Below are 24,703 nucleotides of genomic sequence, written 5' to 3'. Positions count from 1 at the left end.
TTTTCTCCACTACAACGCCAGATTCCTGCCGACCATTGATCATCACAGCTAGCTATCTTCAACTGAGTGACCCAGCCCCGAAGCTAGCCCTGAACCAGGCGCATCTCCCGGCTAGCAAATGATATTCCCACAACTACAATACCTCTTTCGCCATCTGGCCCGGTCCCTTTGTCGACACGGCGCACCGCTGTACCATCACGACTGGTCCGCAGACATAATTCCATCAGCTGTGCCTTCAACCGGCCTTTGCCGGACGACGGAGCAGACGCTTCTACTTACCCTCGACTGCTAACTTTAAACGCTGGACCCTATGATCACTTGGCTATATAGCTGATGCCTGCTGGACTGTTCATTTATCATGATACTCCACTTTGTTTACCTTTGTTTATCTGTCGGCCCTAGCCCCGAACTCAGGCCCTATGTGTAGTTAACCTACCCTCTCTGCCCATTCATCGCAATTTTACCTGTTGTTGTTCACTTAGCTGATTAGCTGTTGTTGTCTTACCCGTTGTTGACTTAGCTAGCTCTCCCAATCAACACGTGATTGCTTTATGCCTCGCTTTATGTCTCTCTCAAATGTCAATATGTATACTGTTGTTTTTGATAATTATCATTGTTTTAGTTTACTGCGGAGCCCCTAGTCCCACTGTACATGCCTTAGATACCTCATGTCCAGAGCATGTCCAGAGATGTACTCAGTGCCTGGGCTTACCTCCACTGTACCCGCACCCCACCATACTCCTGTCTGCATATTATGCCCTGAATCTATTCTACCACACCCAGAAATCTGCTCCTTTTATTCTCTGTCCCCAACGCACCAGACGACCAGTTTTGCTAGCCTTTAGCCGTACCCTCATCCTACTCCTCCTCTGTTTCTCGGGTGATATGGAGGCTAACCCAGGCCCTGCGTGACCCCAGGCACTCTCATTTATTGACTTCTGTAATCGAAAAAGCCTTGGTTTCATGCATGTTAACATCAGAAGCCTCCTCCCTAAGTTTGTTTTACTCACTGCTTTAGCACACTCCGCCAACCCTGATGTCCTTGCCGTGTCTGAATCCTGGTTTAGTAAGGCCACCAAAAATTCTGAGATTTCCATACCCAACTACAACATTTTCCGTCAAGATAGAACTGCCAAAGGGGGAGGAGTTGCAATCTACTGCAGAGATAGCTTGAAAAGTTCTGTCATACTTTCCAGGTCCATGCCCAAACAGTTCGAGCTTCTAATTTTAAAAATGAATCTCTCCAGAAATAAGTCTCTCACTATTGCCGCCTGTTATAGACACCCCTCCGCTCCCAGCTGTGCCCTGGACACCATGTGTGAATTGATTGCCCCCCATCTATCTTCAGAGTTCGTTCTGTTAGGTGACCTAAACTGGGATATGCTTAACACCCCAGCAGTTCTGCAATCTAAACTAGATGCCCTCAATCTCACACAAATTATCAAGGAAACCACCAGGTACAACCCTAAATCCGTAAACATGGGCACCCTCATAGATATTATCCTGACCAACTTGCCCTTCAAATACACCTCCGCTGTTTTCAATCAGGATCTCTGCGATCACTGCCACATTGCCTGCATCCGCTATGGGTCCGCGGTCAAACGCGGACCACCCCTCATCGCTGTCAAACGCTCCCTAAAACACTCCTGCGAGCGGGCATTTCTAATCGACCTGGCCCAGGTATCCTGGAAGGATATTGACCTCATCCCGTCAGTCGAGGATGCCTGGTTGTTCTTTAAAAGTAATTTCCTCACCATCTTAAATAAGCATGCCCCTTTCAAAAAATGTAGAGCTAAGAACAGATATAGTCCTTGGTTCACTCCAGACCGACTGCCCTTGACCAGCACAAAAACACCCTGTGGCGGACTGCAATAGCATCGAATAGTCCCCGCGATATGCAACTGTTCAGGGAAGTCAGGAACCAATACACACAGTCAGTCAGAAATGTGCATCCTGTACCTCTAACTCCAAAAAGATTTGGGAACTGTAAAGTCCATGGAGAACAAGAGCACCTCCTCCCAGCTGCCTATTGCACTGAGGCTAGGCGACACGGTCACCACCGATAAATCCATGATAAGAGAACATTTCAATAAGCATTTCGGCTGGCTGTGCTTTCCTCCTGGCTACTCCAACCCCGGCTACATATTCGTCGCCAGACCCACTGGCTCCAGGTCATCTCCAAGTCTATGCTAGGTAAAGCTCCGCCTTATCTCAGCTCACTGGTCACGATAACAACACCCACCCATAGCACGCGCTCCAGCCGGTATATCTCACTGGTCATCCCCAAAGCCAACTCCTCATTTGGCCGCCTTTCCTTACAGTTCTCTGCTGCCAGTGACTGGAACGAATTGCAAAAATTACATTTCCCTCAACCAACTTTAAACATCAGCTATCTGAGCAGCTAACCGATCGCTGCAGCTATACATAGTCCATCTGTAAATAGCCCTCCCAATCTACCTACCGCATCCCCATATTGTTTTGATTTACTTTGCTGCTCTTTTGCACACCAGTATCACTACTTACACACCATCATCTGCTCATCATCATCTGCTCATTTATCACTCCAGTGTTAATCTGCTAAATTGTAAGTACTTTGCTACTGTGGCCTATTTATTGCCTTACCACCTCATGCCATTTGCACACACTGTATATAGACTTTCTTTTTTTTCTATTGTATTGACTGTACGCTTGTTTATTCCATGTAACTCTGTGTTGTTGATTCTGTCGCACTGCTTTGCTTTATCTTGGCCAAGTCGCAGTTGTAAATGAGAACTTGTTCTCAACTAGCCTACCTGGTTAAATAAAGGTGAAAAAAAATATTTAAAAAAATGTATGTATGCATGCCTCAGAGGCGTGTTCATATGTGTTGTGGTTGTGTGTGAGTGTGTTATAGAGGAAGAGTCTATTCATTTGACTTCATGCCATAGTGATAGAGTGAGCAAGTTTTTCTATTTAGTGTGGAAGAAACAGGGGAACTTTGTGATGATTACTTTGCCAAACAGCCTTATTGCCATTTTAGAGAGACAGTCAATGACAATAAATAAACGCTTACAGGCCTAATCCCCATTAACACATGACCACTATGGGGTTTCCCTCTGGGGAAGCCCTTCTGTTCCCGGTCCGTCTCACTGCAGATAATGGACCGTAATCATTTCAATCCGAAGCCTTTCATTTTCCCACTCTGAAAAATGGAAGCAGATTCCCATGGGAAATCTTTGGTTATTACTGAGATTACAGAGGCTAATGAATCTCATAAACACTGTTGCTGGTGTGGTTTTCTCTCTCAGTGAGTTATGATAAAAGTTGAGAGACTTGGTCTGCTTCCCAAATGGCACCCTTTCCCAACCATAGTGCACCATGGGCCCTGGTCAAAAGTGGTACACTTGTTAGGGATAGGGTGCTATTTGCAATGCATGCCTGCAGTTGTAACCAGCATTAGATGCAGGCCTGCAGTAGTAACTAGCATTAGATGCAGGTCTGCAGTTGTAACCAGCATTAGATGCAGACCTGCAGTAGTAACCAGCATTAGATGCAGACCTGCAGTAGTAACCAGCATTAGATGCAGGCCTGCAGTAGTAACCAGCATTAGATGCAGACCTGCAGTAGTAACTAGCATTAGATGCAGGCCTGCAGTAGTAACCAGCATTAGATGCAGACCTGCAGTAGTAACTAGCATTAGATGCAGGCCTGCAGTAGTAACCAGCATTAGATGCAGACCTGCAGTAGTAACTAGCATTAGATGCAGGCCTGCAGTAGTAACCAGCATTAGATGCAGGCCTGCAGTAGTAACCAGCATTAGATGCAGGCCTGCAGTAGTAACCAGCATTAGATGCAGACCTGCAGTAGTAACTAGCATTAGATGCAGGCCTGCAGTAGTAACCAGCATTAGATGCAGGCCTGCAGTAGTAACTAGCATTAGATGCAGGCCTGCAGTTGTAACTAGCATTAGATGCAGGCCTGCAGTAGTAACTAGCATTAGATGCAGGCCTGCAGTAGTAACTAGCATTAGATGCAGGCCTGCAGTAGTAACTAGCATTAGATGCAGGCCTGCAGTTGTAACCAGCATTAGATGCAGACCTGCAGTTGTAACCAGCATTAGATGCAGGCCTGCAGTAGTAACTAGCATTAGATGCAGGCCTGCAGTAGTAACTAGCATTAGATGCAGACCTGCAGTAGTAACCAGCATTAGATGCAGACCTGCAGTAGTAACTAGCATTAGATGCAGGCCTGCAGTTGTAACCAGCATTAGATGCAGACCTGCAGTAGTAACTAGCATTAGATGCAGGCCTGCAGTTGTAACCAGCATTAGATGCAGGCCTGCAGTAGTAACTAGCATTAGATGCAGGCCTGCAGTAGTAACTATCATTAGATGCAGGCCTGCAGTAGTAACTATCATTAGATGCAGGCCTGCAGTAGTAACCAGCATTAGATGCAGGCCTGCAGTAGTAACCAGCATTAGATGCAGGCCTGCAGTAGTAACCAGCATTAGATGCAGGCCTGTAGTAGTAACTAGCATTAGATGCAGACCTGCAGTAGTAACTAGCATTAGATGCAGACCTGCAGTTGTAACTAGCATTAGATGCAGGCCTGCAGTAGTAACCAGCATTAGATGCAGACCTGCAGTTGTAACCAGCATTAGATGCAGACCTGCAGTAGTAACCAGCATTAGATGCAGACCTGCAGTAGTAACTAGCATTAGATGCAGGCCTGCAGTAGTAACCAGCATTAGATGCAGGCCTGCAGTAGTAACTAGCATTAGATGCAGGCCTGCAGTAGTAACTAGCATTAGATGCAGGCCTGCAGTAGTAACCAGCATTAGATGCAGACCTGCAGTAGTAACCAGCATTAGATGCAGGCCTGCAGTTGTAACCAGCATTAGATGCAGACCTGCAGTAGTAACCAGCATTAGATGCAGGCCTGCAGTTGTAACCAGCATTAGATGCAGACCTGCAGTAGTAACCAGCATTAGATGCAGACCTGCAGTTGTAACCAGCATTAGATGCAGGCCTGCAGTAGTAACTAGCATTAGATGCAGGCCTACAGTAGTAACTAGCATTAGATGCAGGCCTGCAGTAGTAACCAGCATTAGATGCAGACCTGCAGTTGTAACCAGCATTAGATGCAGACCTGCAGTTGTAACCAGCATTAGATGCAGGCCTGCAGTAGTAACCAGCATTAGATGCAGGCCTGCAGTAGTAACCAGCATTAGATGCAGACCTGCAGTTGTAACCAGCATTAGATGCAGACCTGCAGTAGTAACTAGCATTAGATGCAGACCTGCAGTAGTAACTAGCATTAGATGCAGGCCTGCAGTAATAACCAGCATTAGATGCAGGCCTGCAGTAGTAACTAGCATTAGATGCAGACCTGCAGTAGTAACTAGCATTAGATGCAGGCCTGCAGTAGTAACCAGCATTAGATGCAGGCCTGCAGTAGTAACTAGCATTAGATGCAGGCCTGCAGTAGTAACCAGCATTAGATGCAGGCCTGCAGTAGTAACTAGCATTAGATGCAGGCCTGCAGTAGTAACTAGCATTAGATGCAGGCCTGCAGTTGTAACCAGCATTAGATGCAGGCCTGCAGTAGTAACTAGCATTAGATGCAGACCTGCAGTTGTAACCAGCATTAGATGCAGGCCTGCAGTTGTAACCAGCATTAGATGCATGCCTGCAGTAGTAACTAGCATTAGATGCATGCCTGCAGTAGTAACTAGCATTAGATGCAGGCCTGCAGTAGTAACTAGCATTAGATGCAGACCTGCAGTAGTAACTAGCATTAGATGCAGACCTGCAGTTGTAACCAGCATTAGATGCAGACCTGCAGTTGTAACCAGCATTAGATGCAGGCCTGCAGTAGTAACTAGCATTAGATGCAGACCTGCAGTTGTAACCAGCATTAGATGCAGACCTGCAGTTGTAACCAGCATTAGATGCAGACCTGCAGTTGTAACCAGCATTAGATGCAGACCTGCAGTTGTAACCAGCATTAGATGCAGACCTGCAGTAGTAACTAGCATTAGATGCAGGCCTGCAGTTGTAACCAGCATTAGATGCAGACCTGCAGTTGTAACCAGCATTAGATGCAGACCTGCAGTTGTAACCAGCATTAGATGCAGACCTGCAGTAGTAACTAGCATTAGATGCAGGCCTGCAGTAGTAACCAGCATTAGATGCAGGCCTGCAGTAGTAACTAGCATTAGATGCAGGCCTACAGTAGTAACCAGCACATTTTGAAGGTTGATGATGGAGAGAAGAAAGCATCAGGGTTAACTTACCTCTCCTTTCTCTCTCACCACCAGTATCACACACACAAACACTCTCCTCACTAATTCACCACTCAACACACTCAAATTCGGTTTCATTCTACGATGGGAGGGATAAACTTGTATAGATTTCACTCATCCCCCAAAAATGATGGCAGCCTTATTACAATGCTCTATTATATTCTATTATTCTGTGTAGATGTCACATTCAGACCCGTGTTGTCACCACCCTCTGCCTCTGGGGTGGCGCCATCGACCTGCAGCCCAGCAGTTTCAATGGAGACGCCCACTGACCCCTCTCTGTCGCCCTGTCCTATGGTGGAGAAGGAGAAGGAGATGGAAGGAGCGGTGGAGGAGGTCGGAGAGTCGGAGGAAGAGAAGGCTAAGAGATTGCTCTACTGTTCTCTCTGCAAGGTGGCCGTCAACTCTGCATCCCAGCTACAGGCTCACAACAGCGGTAAGAATGAAGCATTACTGACCTGTGTGTGTGTGTGTGTGTGCGTGCGTGTGCGTTTGTGTGCGTGCGTGCGTACTTGTGTGTGTCATCATCATGCTGCAACAAGTCCGTCTTCTTAATCAATCAAAGACGTCTACAGAGCTCAGGGCTCTTATCTGATCAATACCACACCAATCAATCACTCCTTTCCTTACCCCAAGGCCGAGGCCATTACTGCCATATTGATCTGACAGGTAAAGTGTATGTTAGGACAGGGCCTCTCTCTTGTCATCATCTCCATTTACACTGAGATGCACCTTTATGTAGTAGCCAGATGTCCCACTTTGTTAATACTTAGTTGGCGTCTCTGCTTCTCACCTTTGACCTATCTGACCTTTCACCCTGTCAGGCACGAAACACAAAACAATGCTGGAGGCCAGGAGCGGCGACGGAGCCATAAAGTCATTCCCCAGGTCAGGGGTCAAAGCCAAGCTGGCCCCTCCCACCGAGGTGTCAACGGGGCTCCAGAACAAAACTTTCCACTGTGAGATCTGCGATGTTCACGTCAACTCCGAGACACAACTCAAACAGGTTAGTTATATAGTGTATGTCAACTCCGAGAACAACTTAAACAGGTTAGTTACGTATATACTTTATGTCAACTGCCAGATACAACTCAAACAGGTTAGTTATATAGTGTATGTCAACTCCGAGACACAACTCAAACAGGTTAGTTATATAGTGTATGTCAACTCCGAGACACAACTCGAACAGGTTAGTTATATAGTGTATGTCAACTCCGAGACACAACTCAAACAGGTTAGTTATATAGTGTATGTCAACTCCGAGACACAACTCGAACAGGTTAGTTATATAGTGTATGTCAACTCCGAGACACAACTCGAACAGGTTAGTTATATAGTGTATGTCAACTCCGAGACACAACTGAAACAGGAGAGTGAAATACAGGTTTGAGTTTAACAGCATACAAAGAAACACAAAACAAATACATGAAGGTAAGCATCAGGTTGTGTTGGTACAAATGTGTTGTACTGGTTGTTGTAAGTTGAAATGTTTAGGGTTTATATAAGGTCAGGTGCTTATGAATATTCATCAGTTCATCAGACATGGTTAGGCCTGATTGTTAATAACCATCTGTCTGTGTACGCCACTCAAAATCAAATCCTCCCTTTTATAAATATTTATATATTTAGAAGGCTAAGAACACATGTACATTACAGAGATGAGAGGAAAAAGTGGAACTTTAATTAGGTGTAGTGTTTCCTTTCATTTCCTGTGGCCTGATGTGAATCTATGATTTAGACTGGCCTCATCTCTCTTTCTCTCTCTCTCTCTCTCTCTCTCTCTCTCTCTCTCTCTCTCTCTCTCTCTCTCTCTCAAGTTCAAGCTGCTTCATTGGCCTGAAAAACATTGCGTCAATAGTGCCAAAGCAACAATGTATACAATATAGGTATACAATATACATTGTAATAATATAATGTCTCTCTCTATCTACTTTTCTCTCTCTCTCTGTGTCTCTCTGTCTCTCTCTCTGTGTCTCTCTGTCTCTCTCTCTTGGTGACTCTCTGTCTCTCTCTCTCTCTCTCTCTCTCTCTCTCTGTGTCTCTCTGTCTCTCTCTCTTGGTGACTCTCTGTCTCTCTCTCTCTCTCTCTCTCTCTCTCTCTCTGTGTCTCTCTGTCTCTCTCTCTTGGTGACTCTCTGTCTCTCTATCTCTCTCTATCTCTCTCTCTCTCTCTCTCTCTCTCAAGTTAATTCAATGGGTTTTATTGACATGGGAAACATATGTTTACATTGCCAAAGCAAGTGAAATAGATAATAAACGAAAGTGAAATAAACAGTCAAAAGTTATTTATTTATCCTTTATTTAACTAGGCAAGTCAGTTAAGAACAAATTCTTATTTACAAAGATGGCCTACACCGACCAAACTCGGACGATGCTGGGCCAATTGTGTGCCGCCCTATGGGACTCCCAATCACAGCCGGTTGTGATACAGTCTGGTTTTGAACCAGGTTGTCTGTAGTGACGCCTCCAGCACTGAGATGCAGTGTCTTAGACCGCTGCACCACTTGGGAGCCCAATTGGGAGCCCACTTGGGAGCAGCACCGTGCCACTTTGGAGCAGCACCGCACCACTTGGGAGCCCAATTGGGAGCCCACTTGGGAGCAGCACCGTGCCACTTGGGAGCAGCACCGCACCACTTGGGAGCCCAATTGGGAGCCCACTTGGGAGCAGCACCGCACCACTTGGGAGCCCACTTGGGAGCAGCACCGCACCACTTGGGAGCCCACTTGGGAGCAGCACCGCGCCACTTGGGAGCCCACTTGGGAGCAGCACTGCACCACTTGGGAGCCCACTTGGGAGCAGCACCGCGCCACTTGGGAGCCCACTTGGGAGCAGCACTGCACCACTTGGGAGCCCACTTGGGAGCAGCACCGCACCACTTGGGAGCCCACTTGGGAGCCCACTTGGGAGCAGCACCGCACCACTTGGGAGCCCACTTGGGAGCAGCACCGCGCCACTTGGGAGCCCACTTGGCAGCAGCACCGCGCCACTTGGGAGCCCACTTGGGAGCAGCACCGTGCCACTTGGGAGCCCACTTGGGAGCAGCACCACGCCACTTGGGAGCCCACTTGGGAGCAGCACCGCGCCACTTGGGAGCCCACTTGGGAGCAGCACCGCACCACTTGGGAGCCCAATTGGGAGCCCACTTGGGAGCAGCACCGCGCCACTTAGGAGCCCACTTGGGAGCAGCACCGCACCACTTGGGAGTCCACTTGGGAGCAGCACCACACCACTTGGGAGCCCAATTGGGAGCCCACTTGGGAGCAGCACCGCGCCACTTAGGAGCCCACTTGGGAGCAGCACCGCACCACTTGGGAGCCCACTTGGGAGCAGCACCGCGCCTCTTGGGAGCCCACTTGGGAGCAGCACCGCACCACTTGGGAGCCCACTTGGGAGCAGCACCGCGCCTCTTGGGAGCCCACTTGGGAGCAGCACCGCGCCTCTTGGGAGCCCACTTGGGAGCAGCACCGCACCACTTGGGAGTCCACTTGGGAGCAGCACCACACCACTTGGGAGCCCAATTGGGAGCCCACTTGGGAGCAGCACCGCGCCACTTAGGAGCCCACTTGGGAGCAGCACCGCACCACTTGGGAGCCCACTTGGGAGCAGCACCGCACCACTTGGGAGCCCACTTGGGAGCAGCACCGCGCCTCTTGGTAGCCCACTTGGGAGCAGCACCGCGCCCCTTGGGAGCCCATTAAAAGTAAACATTACACTCACAAAATTTTTAAGAAATTGAGACATTTCAAATGTCATACTATGGCTATATACAGTGTTAAAGTTAAAGTACGTAAGGGAAAATAAATGAACTTTTATTGTGGCAACAGGTCACAAATGTTTACGTTGTGATGGCACACTGTAGTGTACATATGGGAGTTTATCAAAATTGGTTTTGTTTTCAAATTCTTTGTGGATCTGTGTAATCTGATGGAAATATGTGTCTCTAATATGGTCATACATTTGCCAGGAGGTTAGGAAGTGCAGCTCAGTTTCCACCTCATTTTGTGGGCAGTGTGCACATAGCCTGTCTTCTCTTGAGAGTCGGGTCTGCCTACGGCGGCCTTTCTCAATAGCAAGGCTATGCTCACTGAGTCTGTACATAGTCAAAGCTTTCCTTAAGTTTGGGTCTCTTTCTGTGTCTGTCTCTGTCTCCCCCCATCTCCTCAGCACATCAAAAGTAGAAGACATAAAGACCGAGTAGCAGGGAAGCCAGCCAAGCCCAAGTTCAGCCCATATGGTCTACCGCCCAAACGCAACCAGTCAGTGAGTACCACATTATTGCATTATGAAATCAAATAAAATGGTATTGTATTTGTCACATGCACTGAATACAACAGTACCTTACCGTGAAATGCTTACTTACAAGCCCTTAACCAACAATGCAGTTCAAGAAATAGAGTTAAGAAAATATTTACTAAATAAAGAAAAGTTGTAAAAATCAAATCAAATCAAAAAGTAACAACAACAAAAAATACATAACAATAACGGGGCTATATGCAGGGGGTACCGAGTCAATGGACAGGGGTAGAGGTTAGACTTTTGTAAAGTGACTATGCATAGATAATAAACAGAGATTAGCAGCAGTGTAAAAACAGGGAGGGGGGGGGGGGCGGGTTAATGTAAATAGTCCGGGTGGCCATTTGATTATGGTTCAGCAGTCTTATGGCTTTGGGGTAGAAGCTGTTAAGGAGCCTTTTGGTCCTAGACTTGGCACTCCGGTACCGCTTGCCGTGCGATAGCAGAGAGAACAGTCTATGACTTGGGTGACTGGAGTCTTTGACAATTTTTTGGGTCTTCCTCTGACACCACTGAGTAAACAGGTCTTGGATGTCAGGAAGCTTGGCCCCAGTGATGTACTGGGCTGTACACACTACCCTCTGTATCGCCTTATGGTCAGATGCCGAGCAGTTGCCATACCAGGTGGTGATGCAACCAGTCAGGATGCTCTCGATGGTGCAGCTGTAGAACTTTTTGAAGATCTGTGGACCCATGCGAAATCTCCTGTGGGGGAAAAGGTGTTGTCGTGCCCTCTTCACAACTGTCTTGGTGTGTTTGGACCATGATAGTTCGTTGGTGATGTGGACACCAAGGAACTTTAAACTCTCGTCCCGTTCCACTTCAGCCCCATTGATGTTAATGGGGGCCGGTTTGGCCCTCCTTTTCCTATAGTCCACAAACAGTTCCTTTGTCTTGCTCACATTGAGGGAGAGGTTGTTGTCCTGGCACCACACTGACAAGTCTCTGACCTCCTCCCTATAGGCTGTCTCATCGTTGTCGGTGATCAGGCCTACCACTGTTGTGTCATCAGAAAACGTAATGATGGTGTTGGAGTCGTGCCTGTTTTGTTGTGGACTGATTGTGGAACGTGTGATAGCTGTATGGTGGTGATCACATTGTAGAACAGTTGTAGAAAGATTTTGATCATGTTGTTTTTGGTTTCCAGGTTGGGATCGCTCTGAGGAAGGAGCAGGACTTGGCGAAGCCTCTCGCCTCGTGCCTCTTACAGCGCCATCTCTCCCTTGCTGCTGCTGCTGCCATGGCAACCCTGTCCCCGTTTCATTTGCGCCCTGCCCCTATACCTGGCCCTGCCATCTTTCAGATTCAGGCCCTCCCCCAGACCTTGTTACATCCCGCCCCAGGACCTTTCCGTACGGCACATACATCAGTTCTGTTCTCACCGTACTGACCCAGACCTGCACCAGACTTGGCCTATACCTGACCCTGACCCAGACCCGTATCAGATGGACCAAAACCCAACAGAACCTGTGGGACCAGTGCAGACAAATTATGGTCTGGAAAGTGTGTATGTGTGTGTTTGTGTAAGTGTGTGTGCATTTGTCATGTGCGTGTGTTTGTCAAGAAATATGAGTATTGTTTTTCAATAAAGAATATGTTGCTGGCTGTGATGTTTTGGAAGTCTATTTTTTAAGAAAAATCCCATCCGTCCTTGTTTACGGAATCCCATCCGTCCTTGTTTACGGAATCCCATCCGTCCTTGTTTACGGAATCCCATCCGTCCTTGTTTACGGAATCCCATCCGTCCTTGTTTACGGAATCCCATCCGTCCTTGTTTACAGAATCCCATCCGTCCTTGTTTACGGAATCCCATCCGTCCTTGTTTACGGAATCCCATCCGTCCTTGTTTACGGAATCCCATCCGTCCTTGTTTACGGAATCCCATCCGTCCTTGTTTACGGAATCCCATCCGTCCTTGTTTACGGAATCCCATCCGTCCTTGTTTACGGAATCCCATCCGTCCTTGTTTACAAACACTGAAAAGTGAGATGTAATCTACATCTCGATTAGGCTGATAGAAATATTCATTATTTAGTTTAATGATTTTTGATTTGAACGTCATTATTTCTATATAGCCTACACTTTCTCATTGTGAACTTCTAACCCGAGTGGGACGGGTGTGGCTTTGTGACAGTGATCAAAAGAGCAGCTGCTAACGGATTTGACAGCTCCAACGCAGTTCCTCCTCCGACATAACAAAAACATCAGCTATGCAGGTGTCGGCTATCGCCAGTTAATTAACACTTCATCTGATTGAATCTAGGCCAAAGTCAGCCACAAATAGAGCCAGAGGCAGACAACCAGAGACACAGACAGAAGCACATCCCTCAACCCGTACCTCAATGAGTAGAGAAGCCATCTGAACCCTTCTGCTACTAAAGCTAGCTTACAGTCTGACGCTAATCCCTTTTTGGATCCCATTCAAGAATTTCTCAAAAACTGAAATAAATTAAGAGATCCTTCATTTGGCTTCAAACGAGGGGCCTTCATCAATGATTTATTACTTAGAGTACAGATAATCCCCCTGCCTTAACTCCTTCAGATAAATCACAACAGGAATGTGCTCCTTGACCGTGACTTTATTGTCTGGGAAATGTTGCTGTGCACAGGAGGACTCCATGCCCCGTGGATCTCTGTAGAGTTACATTCTATCAGACATATGTTGTTAAATCTAATGTTTTGGTGGGAGATAGTCTTTAAGAAGGGGTCAACCTTTGTAGGTGGGGGGGGGGGGCTGGAAGTTGTGTGCATTGTGACTAATACATGCCTAGGGTTGCAAAGCTACCAGTAATTTACCAAAGTTACCAGAATCTTCTGTAATTTTGGTGATTAACAGAACATCTATCTCAATCTATCAGGACTTTTATCATTTATACTTCAATAACTTACTTTTTAAAAATTGATATGCAGTATTGATATCTGTTTCCATATTTTCTAGTAGATAAACCATATGATTCAAGAGAAAATAGCCTAGTTACTTTTGAAAAAAGACAATACCATTATTTCAATGAACTCTGCAACTCTTCCAACTATTGACTTTCACAACTGCCACCAGTTTCCAGGCCAAAAATTGAATATACATATTGACATAGTCAAATTTAAACCTATGTAAAAAAAAACATTTTAAAAGGATATTTATTGCTGAAACACTCATGTTAAACACCAGTGGTATTCACTAAGTTAATGGTTTATATTTAGGATAATGTTTTGCAGCTTTGTCATTTCATTATTTCTTATATTGTACATGTGATAAGGCCACACAGAGGGCCACACAGAGGGCCAGTGATAATTACAGACACCTCTGATAATCTGGAGGGACACTACATAAAATCCTTGAAAGACACCAAAATTCAGGTAGTTTACTGGTAAACTTTGAAAGTTTACAGTAATATACACTCCCTTTTCAACCCTATACATATCTAAGGAACTGTTTCAGAGGAAGAAATATTTATATTCAGCGGTCGATTTTATTAGTGTGAGATTCCCAATTGACCTTCAGTGTCTAAGTACATCACCATGCAGCAGAGGAGCTGAAATAAAAGATCCCAGAAATGTTCCATACGCAAAGAAAGCATACAGTGCCTTGCGAAAGTATTCGGCCCCCTCGAACTTTGCGACCTTTTCCACATTTCAGGCTTCAAACATAAAGATATAAAACTGTATTTTTTTGTGAAGAATCAACAACAAGTGGGACACAATCATGAAGTGGAACGACATTTATTGGATATTTCAAACTTTTTTAACAAATCAAAAACGGAAAAATTGGGCGTGCAAAATTATTCTTTCAGTGCAGCAAACTCTCTCCAGAAGTTCAGTGAGGATCTCTGAATGATCCAATGTTGACCTAAATGACTAATGATGATAAATACAATCCACCTGTGTGTAATCAAGTCTCCGTATAAATGCACCTGCACTGTGATAGTCTCAGAGGTCCGTTAAAAGCGCAGAGAGCATCATGAAGAACAAGGAACACACCAGGCAGGTCCGAGATACTGTTGTGAAGAAGTTTAAAGCCGGATTTGGATACAAAAAGATTTCCCAAACTTTAAACATCCCAAGGAGCACTGTGCAAGCGATAATATTGAAATGGAAGGAGTATCAGATGTGTGGTGTACTGTATATCCTATTGTGTACATACCCATTTTATTACAATGCATACTACCTCCTTACTTACTTGTTATTCTCAATAGACTTTTGATTATTATTGATATTTGCTTTGCCTTGTTGAGGGAGCTTGCATGTAAGCAATTGACGGCACCGTTTATACCTGATGTAATCTGTGTACGTTACGAATAAACTTTTATTTGATTTGCCATATTGCTCTCATTAATTCTCTGGAGCCGTAATTGTGAACATCTGTGTGTGGGTTAGTCAGGGTAATATTTAATATTCCATCAGAGCCCCTTCAAGCCCTCTGGCCAAGCCGAGCTGGTCTGTTCCTTACCTCATTCTGCCTGTTTCTCTGACTCTCTGTGTCTGTCTCTTTCTCTCCCTCTCTCTCTCCCGCTCTGTTTCTCTGTGTCTGTGTCTGTCTCTCTCTCTACCTCTCTCTCTCTCCCTCTCTGTATCTCTGTTTCTGTCTCTCTCTCTACCTCTCTCTCCATCTCTGTCTCTCTGTCTGTCTCTCTCTACCTCTCTCTCTACCTCTCTCTCTCCCTCTCTGTCGCTCTGTGTCTGTCTCTCTCTCTAACTCTCTCTCTCCCTCTCTGTCTCTCTGTGTCTGTCTCTCTCTCTACCTCTCTCTATCCCTCTCTGTCTCTGTGTCTGTATCTCTCTCTCCCTCTATGTCTCTCTGTGTCTGTCCCTCTCTCTTTCTTTCTCTGTGTCTGTCTCCCTCCCTCTCGCTCGCTTTTTCTGTCTCTGTCTCTGTGTCACGCACGCACGCACGCACGCACACACACACACACACACACACACACACACACACACACACACACACACACACACACATGAAGCGAAGTACCTGACTTGGCACCCTGGGATGTGTCTCCAGCCACCCCACCTATCTTCCTGCCTGGAGAGAGTAAAGAGGTAATATAAGTAGGTTAGTAGGACCAGACACCTGCTGTTTCTCCCACTTAACCTCACCTAGTCCCAATCACTCCTCTAGACACCTGCTGTTTCTCCCACCTAACCTCACCTAGTCCCAATCATTCCTCTAGACACCTGCTGTTTCTCCCACCTAACCTCACCTAGTCCCAATCATTCCTCTAGACACCTGCTGTTTCTCCCACCTAACCTCACCTAGTCCCAATCACTCCTCCAGACACCTGCTGTTTCTCCCACCTAACCTCACCTAGTCCCAATCACTCCTCTAGACACCTGCTTTTTCTCCCACCTAACCTCACCTAGTCCCAATCACTCCTCTAGACATCTGCTGTTTCTCCCACCTAACCTCACCTAGTCCCAATCACTCCTCTAGACACATGCCTGAAAACAACGGTCAGTTTGAGCAGCTAACTTTTGATAATCATCTGTCAGAACTATGTACAGTTGAAGTTGGAAGTTTACATACAATTAGGTTGGCATCATTAAAACTAGTTTTTCAACCACTCCACAAATGTATTTTTAAAAACTATAGTTTTGGCAAATCGGTTAGGACATCTACTTTGTGCATGACACAAGACAATGTTCCAACAATTGTTTACAGACAGATTATTTCACTTATAATTCACTGTATCACAATTCCAGTGGGTCAGAAGTTTACACACACTAAGTTGACTATGCTTTTAAACAGCTTGGAAAATTCCAGAAAATGATGTCATGGCTTTAGAAGCTTCTGATAGACTAATTGACCTAATTTGAATCAATTGGAGGTGTACCTGTGGATGTATTTCAAGGCTTACCTTCAAACTCAGTGCCTCTTTGCTTGACATTATGGGAAAATCAAAAGAAATCAGCCAAGACCTCAGAAAAAAAGTTGTAGACCTCCAAAAGTCTGGTTCATCCTTGGGAGCAATTTCCAAATGCCTGAAGGTACCATGTTCATCTGTACAAACAATAGTACGCAAGTATAAACACCATGGGACCACGCAGCCGTCATACCGCTCAGGAAGGAGACGCGTTCTGTCTCATAGAGATGAGCATACTTTGGTGTGAAAAGTGCAAATCAATCCCAGAACAACAGTAAATGACATTGTGAATGTGCTGGAGGAAACAGGTACAAAAGTATCTATATCCACAGTAAAACGAGTCCTATATCGACATAACCTGAAAGGCCGCACAGCCTGGAAGAAGCCAAAACCGCCAAAAAAAGCCAGACTATGGTTTGCAACTGTACATGGGGACAAAGATTGTACTTTTTAGACAAATGTCCTCTGGTCTGATGAAACAATAGAACTGTTTGGCCATAATGACCATCATTATGTTTGGAGGGAAAAGGGGGAGGCTTGTAAACCGAAGAACACCATCCCAACCATGAAGCACGGGGGTGGCAGCATCATGTTTTGGGGTGCTTTGCTGTAGGAGGAACTGGTGCACTTCACAAAATAGATGGCATCATGAGGTAGGAAAATTACGTAGATATATTGAAGCAACATCTCAAGACATCAGTCAGGAAGTTAAAGCTTGGTTGCAAATGGGTCTTCCAAATGGACAATGACCCCAAGCATACTTCCAAAGTTGTGGCAAAATGGATTAAGGACAGTAAAGTCAAGGTGTTGGATTGGCCATCACAAAGCCCTGACCTCAATCCTATATAAAAGTTGTGGGCAGAACTGAATAAGCGTGTGAGAGCAAGGAGGCCTACAAACCTGACTCAGTTACACCAGCTCTGTCAGGAGGAATGTGCCAAAATTGCCCCAACTTATTGTAGGAAGCTTGTGGAAGGCTATCCACAACATTTGACCCAAGTTAAACAATTTAACGGCGATGCTACCAAATACTAATTGAGTGTATGTAAACTTCTGACCCACTGGGAATGTGATGAAAGAAATGAAATCTGAAATAGATCATTCTCCCTACTATTATTCTGACATTTCACATTCTTAAAATAATCTGGTGATCCTACCTGACCCAAGACAGGGAATTTTACTAGGATTAAATGTCAGGAATTGTGAACAATGCCCTACTTCTACTGTAAATACCGCAGCAAACTCAATTCCACACAGATTCCATACTGGGTCAGACAGTTACCGTAGCACTGTCATAGGTCATAGCCTAGACCATGTCAATGAAAGTTAAGGGATATTTCTTATAAATAACACACACATGGTGTGGGTGGCAATAAGAAGGTCTCCTCACGGAGACACCTTCATACATGTTCTCCCTGGAATACAGGAGACCTGAACCCTCACACCATAGCACTCCAACGAGTGGACAAAACATGAGTAACTGTTTCCATGACATAGACTGACCAGGTGAATCCAGGTGAAAGCTTTGATCCCTTATTGATGTTACTTGTTAAATCCAATTCAATCAGTGTAGATGAAGGGAAGGAGACCGGCTAAATACGTTTTTTTAAGCCTTCAGACAATTGAGAAATGAATTGTATGTGTGCCATTCAGAGGGTGAATGGGCAAGACAAAATATTTAAGTGCCTTTGAATGGGGTATGGTAGTAGGTGCCAGGAGCACAGGTTTGTGTGTCAAGAACTGCACCGCTGCTGGGTTTTTCACTCTCAACAGTTTTTTCCGTATATCAAGAATGGTCCAACACCCAATGGACATCCAGCCAACTTGACACAACTGTGGGAACCATTGGAGTCAACATGGCCCAGCATTCCTGTGGAACGCTTTCAACACCTTGTTGAGTCCATGCCCTGACAAATTGAGGCTGTTCTGAGGGAAGGGGGGTCCAACTCAATATTAGGAAGGTGTTCCTGAAATTTTGTATATTCAGTGTACAATTCCCACTGGTCACAGGTGCAGCTCATCACCTATGATCAGGGATAGAGGGAGGAGAGAGAGGGATGAGACAGAGGGAAGAGGTAGAGGGAGGAGAGAGGGAGGAGACAGAGGGAAGAGAGAGAGAGGGAGGAGAGAGAGGGAGGATAGAGAGAGGAGATATAGAAAGGAGAGAAAGGGAGGAGATAGAGGAAGGAGAGAGAGGGAGGAGATAGAGGAAGGAGAAAGAGGGAGGAGATAGAGGAAGGAGAGAGAGGGAGGAGATATAGAGAGGAGAGAAAGGGAGGAGATAGAGGGAGGAGATAGAGAGAGGAGAGAAAGGGAGGAGATAGAGGGAGAAGATGGAGAGAAAGGGAGGAGATAGAGGAAGGAGAGAGAGGGAGGAGATAGAGGAAGGAGAGAGAGGGAGGAGATAGAGAGAGGAGAGAAAGGGAGGAGATAGAGGAAGGAGAGAGAGGGAGGAGATAGAGAGAGGAGAGAAAGGGAGGAGATAGAGGAAGGAGAGAGGGAGGAGATAGAGGAAGGAGAGAGAGGGAGGAGATAGAGGAAGGAGAGAGAGGGAGGAGATAGAGGAAGGAGAGAGAGGGAGGAGATAGAGAGAGGAGAGAAAGGGAGGAGATAGAGAGAGGAGAGAAAGGGAGGAGATAGAGGAAGGAGAGAGAGGGATGAGATAGAGTAAGGAGAGAGAGAGAGGAGATAGAGAGGGAGGAGATAGAGGAAGGAGAGAGAGGGAGGAGATAGAGGAAGGAGAGAGAGGGAGGAGATAGAGGAAGGAGAGAGAGGGAGGAGATAGAGAGAGAAGAGAGAGGGAGGAGATAGAGGAAGGAGAGAGAGGGAGGAGATAGAGAGAGGAGAGAAAGGGAGGAGATAGAGGAAGGAGAGAGAGGGAGGAGATAGAGGAAGGAGAGAGAGGGAGGAGATAGAGGAAGGAGAGAGAGGGAGGAGATAGAGAGAGGAGAGAGAGGGAGGAGATAGAGGGAGGAGATAGAGGAAGGAGAGAGAGGGAGGAGATAGAGGAAGGAGAGAGAGGGAGGAGATAGAGGAAGGAGAGAGAGGGAGGAGATAGAGGAAGGAGAGAAAGGGAGGAGATAGAGGAAGGAGAGAGAGGGAGGAGATAGAGAGAGGGAACAAAGAGTGAACTAAATAATAACACAAAATAATGACATCACCTAACTCTCATTCATGCAACTGCTTTTTATTTTGTATTTATTTAACCCTTATTTGACCAGGTAAGTTGACTGATGACATATTTTCATTTACAGCAGCGACGTGGTGAATAGTTACAGGGGAGAGGAGGAGGGGTTTTTAAGAAATATGAAATATGGATTATGATATTGATCAGTAGAATAAAGGATAAGCATAAACAATCATACATCCACTCTCTCATACTCAGCCTCCCATTCTAGATAGAACTCAGCCCCCCATTCTAGATAGAGATGGCAGGCACCCCATGAAAGCCTCCCTTCACAAGCACTGCAAGGACTTTATGATGATGTTACAAGGTTGTTGTAGCACTGAGATGATGTCACAATGTTTTCACTGACATTTTCAACCTCCCTGTCTGAGTCTGTAATACCAACATGTTTCAAGCAGACTACCATAGTCGCTGTGCCCAAGAACACTAAGGTAACCTATCTAAATGACTACCGACCCATAGCACTCAAGTCTGTAGCCATGAAATGCTTTGAAAGGCTGGTCATGGCTCACATCAACACCATTATCCTAGAAACCCTAGACCCACCCTAATTTGCATACCGCACCTGTTCACTCATGACTGCACGGCAAGGCACGACTCCAACACCATCATTACACAACAGTGGTAGGCCTGATCACCGACAATGGTGAGACAGCCTATAGGGAGGAGGTCAGAGACCTGATCGTGTGGTGCCAGGACAACAACCTCTCCCTCAACGTGATCAAGACAAAGGAGATGATTGTGGACTACAGGAAAAGGAGGACCGAGCACACTAGAGGTCGACCGATTATGATTTTTCAACACCGATACCAACACTGATTATTGGAGGACCAAAAAAAGCCAATACTGATTAATCGGATGATTTTTATATATATATTTGTAATAATGACAATAACAACAATACTGAATGAACAATGAACAATTTAATTTTAACTTAAGATAATACATCAATAAAATCTAGTTAGTCTCAAATAAATAATGAAACATGTTCAATTTGGTTTAAATAATGCAAAAACACAGTGTCGGAGAAGAAAGTAAAAGTGCAATATGTGCCATGTAAAAAAAGCTAATGTTTAAGTTCCTTGCTCAGAACATGAGAACATATGGAAGCTGGTGGTTCTTTTTAACATGAGTCTTCAATATTCCCAGTTAAGAAGTTTTAGGTTGTAGTTATTTTCGGAAATATAGGACTATTTCTCTCTATACCATTTGTATTTCATATACCTTTGATTATTGGATGTTCTTATAGGTACTTTAGTATTGCCAGCCTAATCTTGGGAGTTGATAGGCTTGAAGTTATAAACAGAGCTGTGCATGAAAGCATTGCTAAGAGCTGCTGGCAAACACAGTAAAGTGCTGTTTGAATTAATGCTTGAAGCCTGCTGCTGCCTACCACCGCTCAGTCAGACTGCTCTATCAAATATCAAGTCATAGACTTAATTATAATATAGTAAACACACAGAAATACGAGCCTTTGGTCATTAATATGGTCAAATCTGGAAACTATCATTTCGAAAACAAAATGTTTATTCTTTCAGTGAATTACAGAACCGTTAAATCTAACAGGTGGCATCCCTAAGTCTAAATATTACTGTTACATTACACAACCTTCAACATTATGTCAGAATTATGTACAATTCTGGCAAATGAATTACTGTCTTTGTTAGGAAGAAATAGTCTTCACACAGTTCGCAACGAGCCAGGTGGCCCAAACTGCTGCATATACCCTGACCCTGCTTGCACTGAATGCAAGAGAAGTGACACAATTTCCCTAGTTAATACTGCCTGCTAACATGAATTTATTTTAACTACATATGCAGGTTTTAAAAAATATACGTGTGTATTGATTGTGCAACGATTGTGCTTTTTTCGTGAATGTGATTTTGTTAAATTATCACCCGTTTGGCAAAGTTGAAGTAGGCTGTGATTCGATGATAAATTAACAGCCACCGCATTGATTATATGCAACGCAGGACAAGCTAGTTAACCTATGTAATATCATCAACCATGTGTAGTTAACTAGAGATTATGTGAAGATTGATCGTTTTTTATACGATAAGTTTAATGTTAGCTAGCAACTTACCGTGGCTCCTTGCAGCCACAAGGTCCTTTTGATGCTGCACTCGTGTAACAGGTGGTCAGCTTGCCACGCAGTCTCCTCGTGGATTGCAATGTAATCGGCCATAATCGGCGTCCAAAAAGGCTGATTATCGATTGTTATGAAAATTTGAAATCGGCCCTAATTAATCATCCATGCTGACCTCTAGATCATGCCCCCATTCCCATTGACGAGGCTGTAGTGGAGCAGGTTGAGAGCTTCAAGTTCCTTGGTGTCCACATCACCAACAAACTAACATGGTCCAAGCACACCAAGACAGTCGTGAAGAGGGCACAACAAAACCTATTCCCCCTCAGGAGACTGAAAAGAGTTGGCATGGTTCCTCAGATCGTCAAAAGGTTCTACAGCTGCACCATCGAGAGAATCCTGACTGGTTGCATCACTGCCTGGTATGGCAACTGCTCGGCCTCTGACCGCAAGGCACTACAGAGGGTAGTGCTTACCGCCCAGTACATCACTGGGGCCAAGCTTCCAGCCATCCAGGACCTCTATACCAGGCGGTGTCAGAGGAAAGCCGTAAAGACTCCAGCCACCCTAGTCACAGACTGTTCTCTCTGCTACCGCACGGCAAGCAATACCGGAGCTCCAAGTCTAGGTCCAAGAGGCTTCTAAACAGCTTCTTCCCCCAATGTCATGCCTTGACCTTAGAGAGCTTTTATTCTCTATGTTGGTTAGGTCAGGGTGTGATTTAAGGGTGGGTTATCTAGGTGAATTATATTTATATCTATGTTGGCCTAGAATGGTTCCCAATCAGAGACAGCTGTTTATCGTTGTCTCTGATTGGGGATCATATTTAGGTAGCCATTTTCCCATTGTGCTTTGTGGGATCTTGTCTATGTATAGTTGCCTGTGAACATTATATTAGCAGCATGTTTCGTTTGTTCGTTTTGTTGGTTTTGTTCTTTAAAGTTTTCTATTCAAAAATAAAGGATGGAAACATACCACGCTGCATCTTGGTCCACTCCTTGTAATGATCGTGACACCCAAGCCATAAGACTCCTGAACAGCTAATCAAATGTTTACCCAGACTATTTGCATTGCCCCACCTGTTGTCTACACCTGTCTACACCTGTTGTATTCTGCGCATGTGACAAATTAAATTTGATTTGATATGAATGATGTTAGAAGTTTGGTGTAGCACTGCTATGATGTCACAATGGTGTTCTAAAGTTGGTGTAGCACTGATATGATGTCACAATGGTGTTGTAAAGTTGGTGTAGCACTGATATGATGCCACAATGGTGTTGTAAGGTTGGTGTAGCACTGATATGATGTCACAATGGTGTTGTAAAGTTGGTGTAGCACTGATATGATGTCACAATGGTGCTGTAAAGTTGGTGTAGCACTGATATGATGTCACAATGGTGTTGTAAGGTTGGTGTAGCACTGATATGATGTCACAATGGTGTTGTAAGGTTGGTGTAGCACTGATATGATGTCACAATGGTGTTGTAAGGTTGGTGTAGCCATGGCATGCATATATAATGTAACAATGATGATGTTGTTTTGTCACAATGCTGCTAGAAAAAGGGTCTAGCCATGTATGATGACACAATTATTTCAAAATGTTGATATTGTAGCTCTGAGATTAGGTTACAGAGCCTCTTTTTATAATCTTAGATTGTTAGTGTTGCTCTATTATGATGTCAGTAAAGCAATGCTTTTGTGATGCAGTGATGTCAGATTGAACATTGTTCTTCCGTATAAAGGAGCAACAGACAGCTCACCTCAACAGAGAAAGGAGTCTGTCTCAAATGGACTCCCTTAAACAAACCGTAATCCCAGATTTTCTGGGTTGTTTCTCTTTAAGTGTTTGCTTTGGGGCTGAATGCTCTCCGTGTGTTATGATTTAACTATCAGAAATTTTGTGCTTGGCTCTCCACATTTTCCACATTAAATGTTGTGTTACGTTTTTTGCCCTTGGGAGGGAGAACAGAGATTACAGCTAATGAATTTCATCTGGTGGGAGGGAGAGCTCCAAACTGGCCTGATCACTGGCTAGACTGTAGAGCAACGCTGTGCTCTGATTTTCTGAGATGGACCCGTCTGGTGTTATGACTTGTCTTCATTGGTGTTGTCTTCCACTAAACAGTGATTGATGGATGGATGGAGGGATGGACTGACTGATTGATTGTTTCCACTCTCTGATATCTGAAACACCATGTCAGAACTCGCTCACGTCAGTCAGTCAACCAGTCAGTCAGTCAGTCAACCAGTCAGTCAGTCACTCAGTCACTCAGTCAGCCAGTCATCCAGTCAACCAGTCATCAGTCAGTCAGTCATTTAGGCAGGGCCAATCAATCAGTTTGTTTACTCCTCTCCTCTGTTTTTATGATAATCAACATCTCCAGTCAACTGTCATTATAATAATCAGGAGTGGCATTGAGGAGAAGACTGATAGCAGTAAACACAGCTGCGTACCCAAACCCGGACCCATGTGACAGTGAATGTGGTCTCCCACTGTGACAGTGAATGTGGTCTCCCGCTGTGACAGTGAATGTGGTCTCCTGCTGTGACAGTGAATGTGGTCTCCCGCTGTGACAGTGAATGTGGTCTCCCACTGTGACAGTGAATGTGGTCTCCCGCTGTGACAGTGAATGTGGTCTCCCACTGTGACAGTGAATGTGGCAACCATAACATTTACATCGCCTTTCCGGAAAATTACAGCAATCTCTCCTCTGCAATGAGATGATGTCTAATGGAATGTGTACCGTTGGTTGTGTTGTGAGTTTCTTGTGTAAATGGTGGTTAAGCAATGTCATGAAGATAATGTATGATCTGTGAAGAGACACAATGTTGTGAAGGTAGTTACAGTACGTGGAGTCCCTGTTGCCCAATGTGGTGAACTTTCATATCCATGCACATTCGATGTCCACACAGCATTGCCTTCTCTCCCTTGCACCACAATGTACCCTAAGTGCAGCATTATCATTGAAAATCTGTGAGGCAGACATCTGACTTGTAGC

The 24,703-nt window shown here is 45.1% G+C and overlaps 1 protein-coding gene across 2 annotated transcripts in view; it reads left to right on the top strand.

Moving 5' to 3' along the window:
* Window positions 1–12,184, top strand: part of LOC110496870 (zinc finger protein 385D-like) — a 54,975-nt gene extending 42,791 nt beyond the window's left edge. For both annotated transcript variants that reach the window (XM_036953370.2, XM_036953371.2), the window contains 4 exons: window positions 6,462–6,719; window positions 7,108–7,289; window positions 10,451–10,546; window positions 11,727–12,184. In XM_036953370.2, the coding sequence (XP_036809265.1) occupies window positions 6,462–6,719; window positions 7,108–7,289; window positions 10,451–10,546; window positions 11,727–11,969 (779 nt within the window). In that variant the 3' untranslated portion in view covers window positions 11,970–12,184. The remainder of the gene's footprint in view (window positions 1–6,461; window positions 6,720–7,107; window positions 7,290–10,450; window positions 10,547–11,726) is intronic.
* Window positions 12,185–24,703: the final 12,519 nt, after the last annotated feature.

The sequence above is a fragment of the Oncorhynchus mykiss genome, chromosome 18 (assembly GCF_057628025.1).
Source record: "Oncorhynchus mykiss isolate SJ-2025 chromosome 18, ASM5762802v1, whole genome shotgun sequence".
Classification (NCBI taxonomy): domain Eukaryota; kingdom Metazoa; phylum Chordata; class Actinopteri; order Salmoniformes; family Salmonidae; genus Oncorhynchus; species Oncorhynchus mykiss.
The sequence above is the reverse complement of the archived record's forward strand: the minus strand, read 5'-3'. Positions and strand labels throughout refer to the sequence as shown.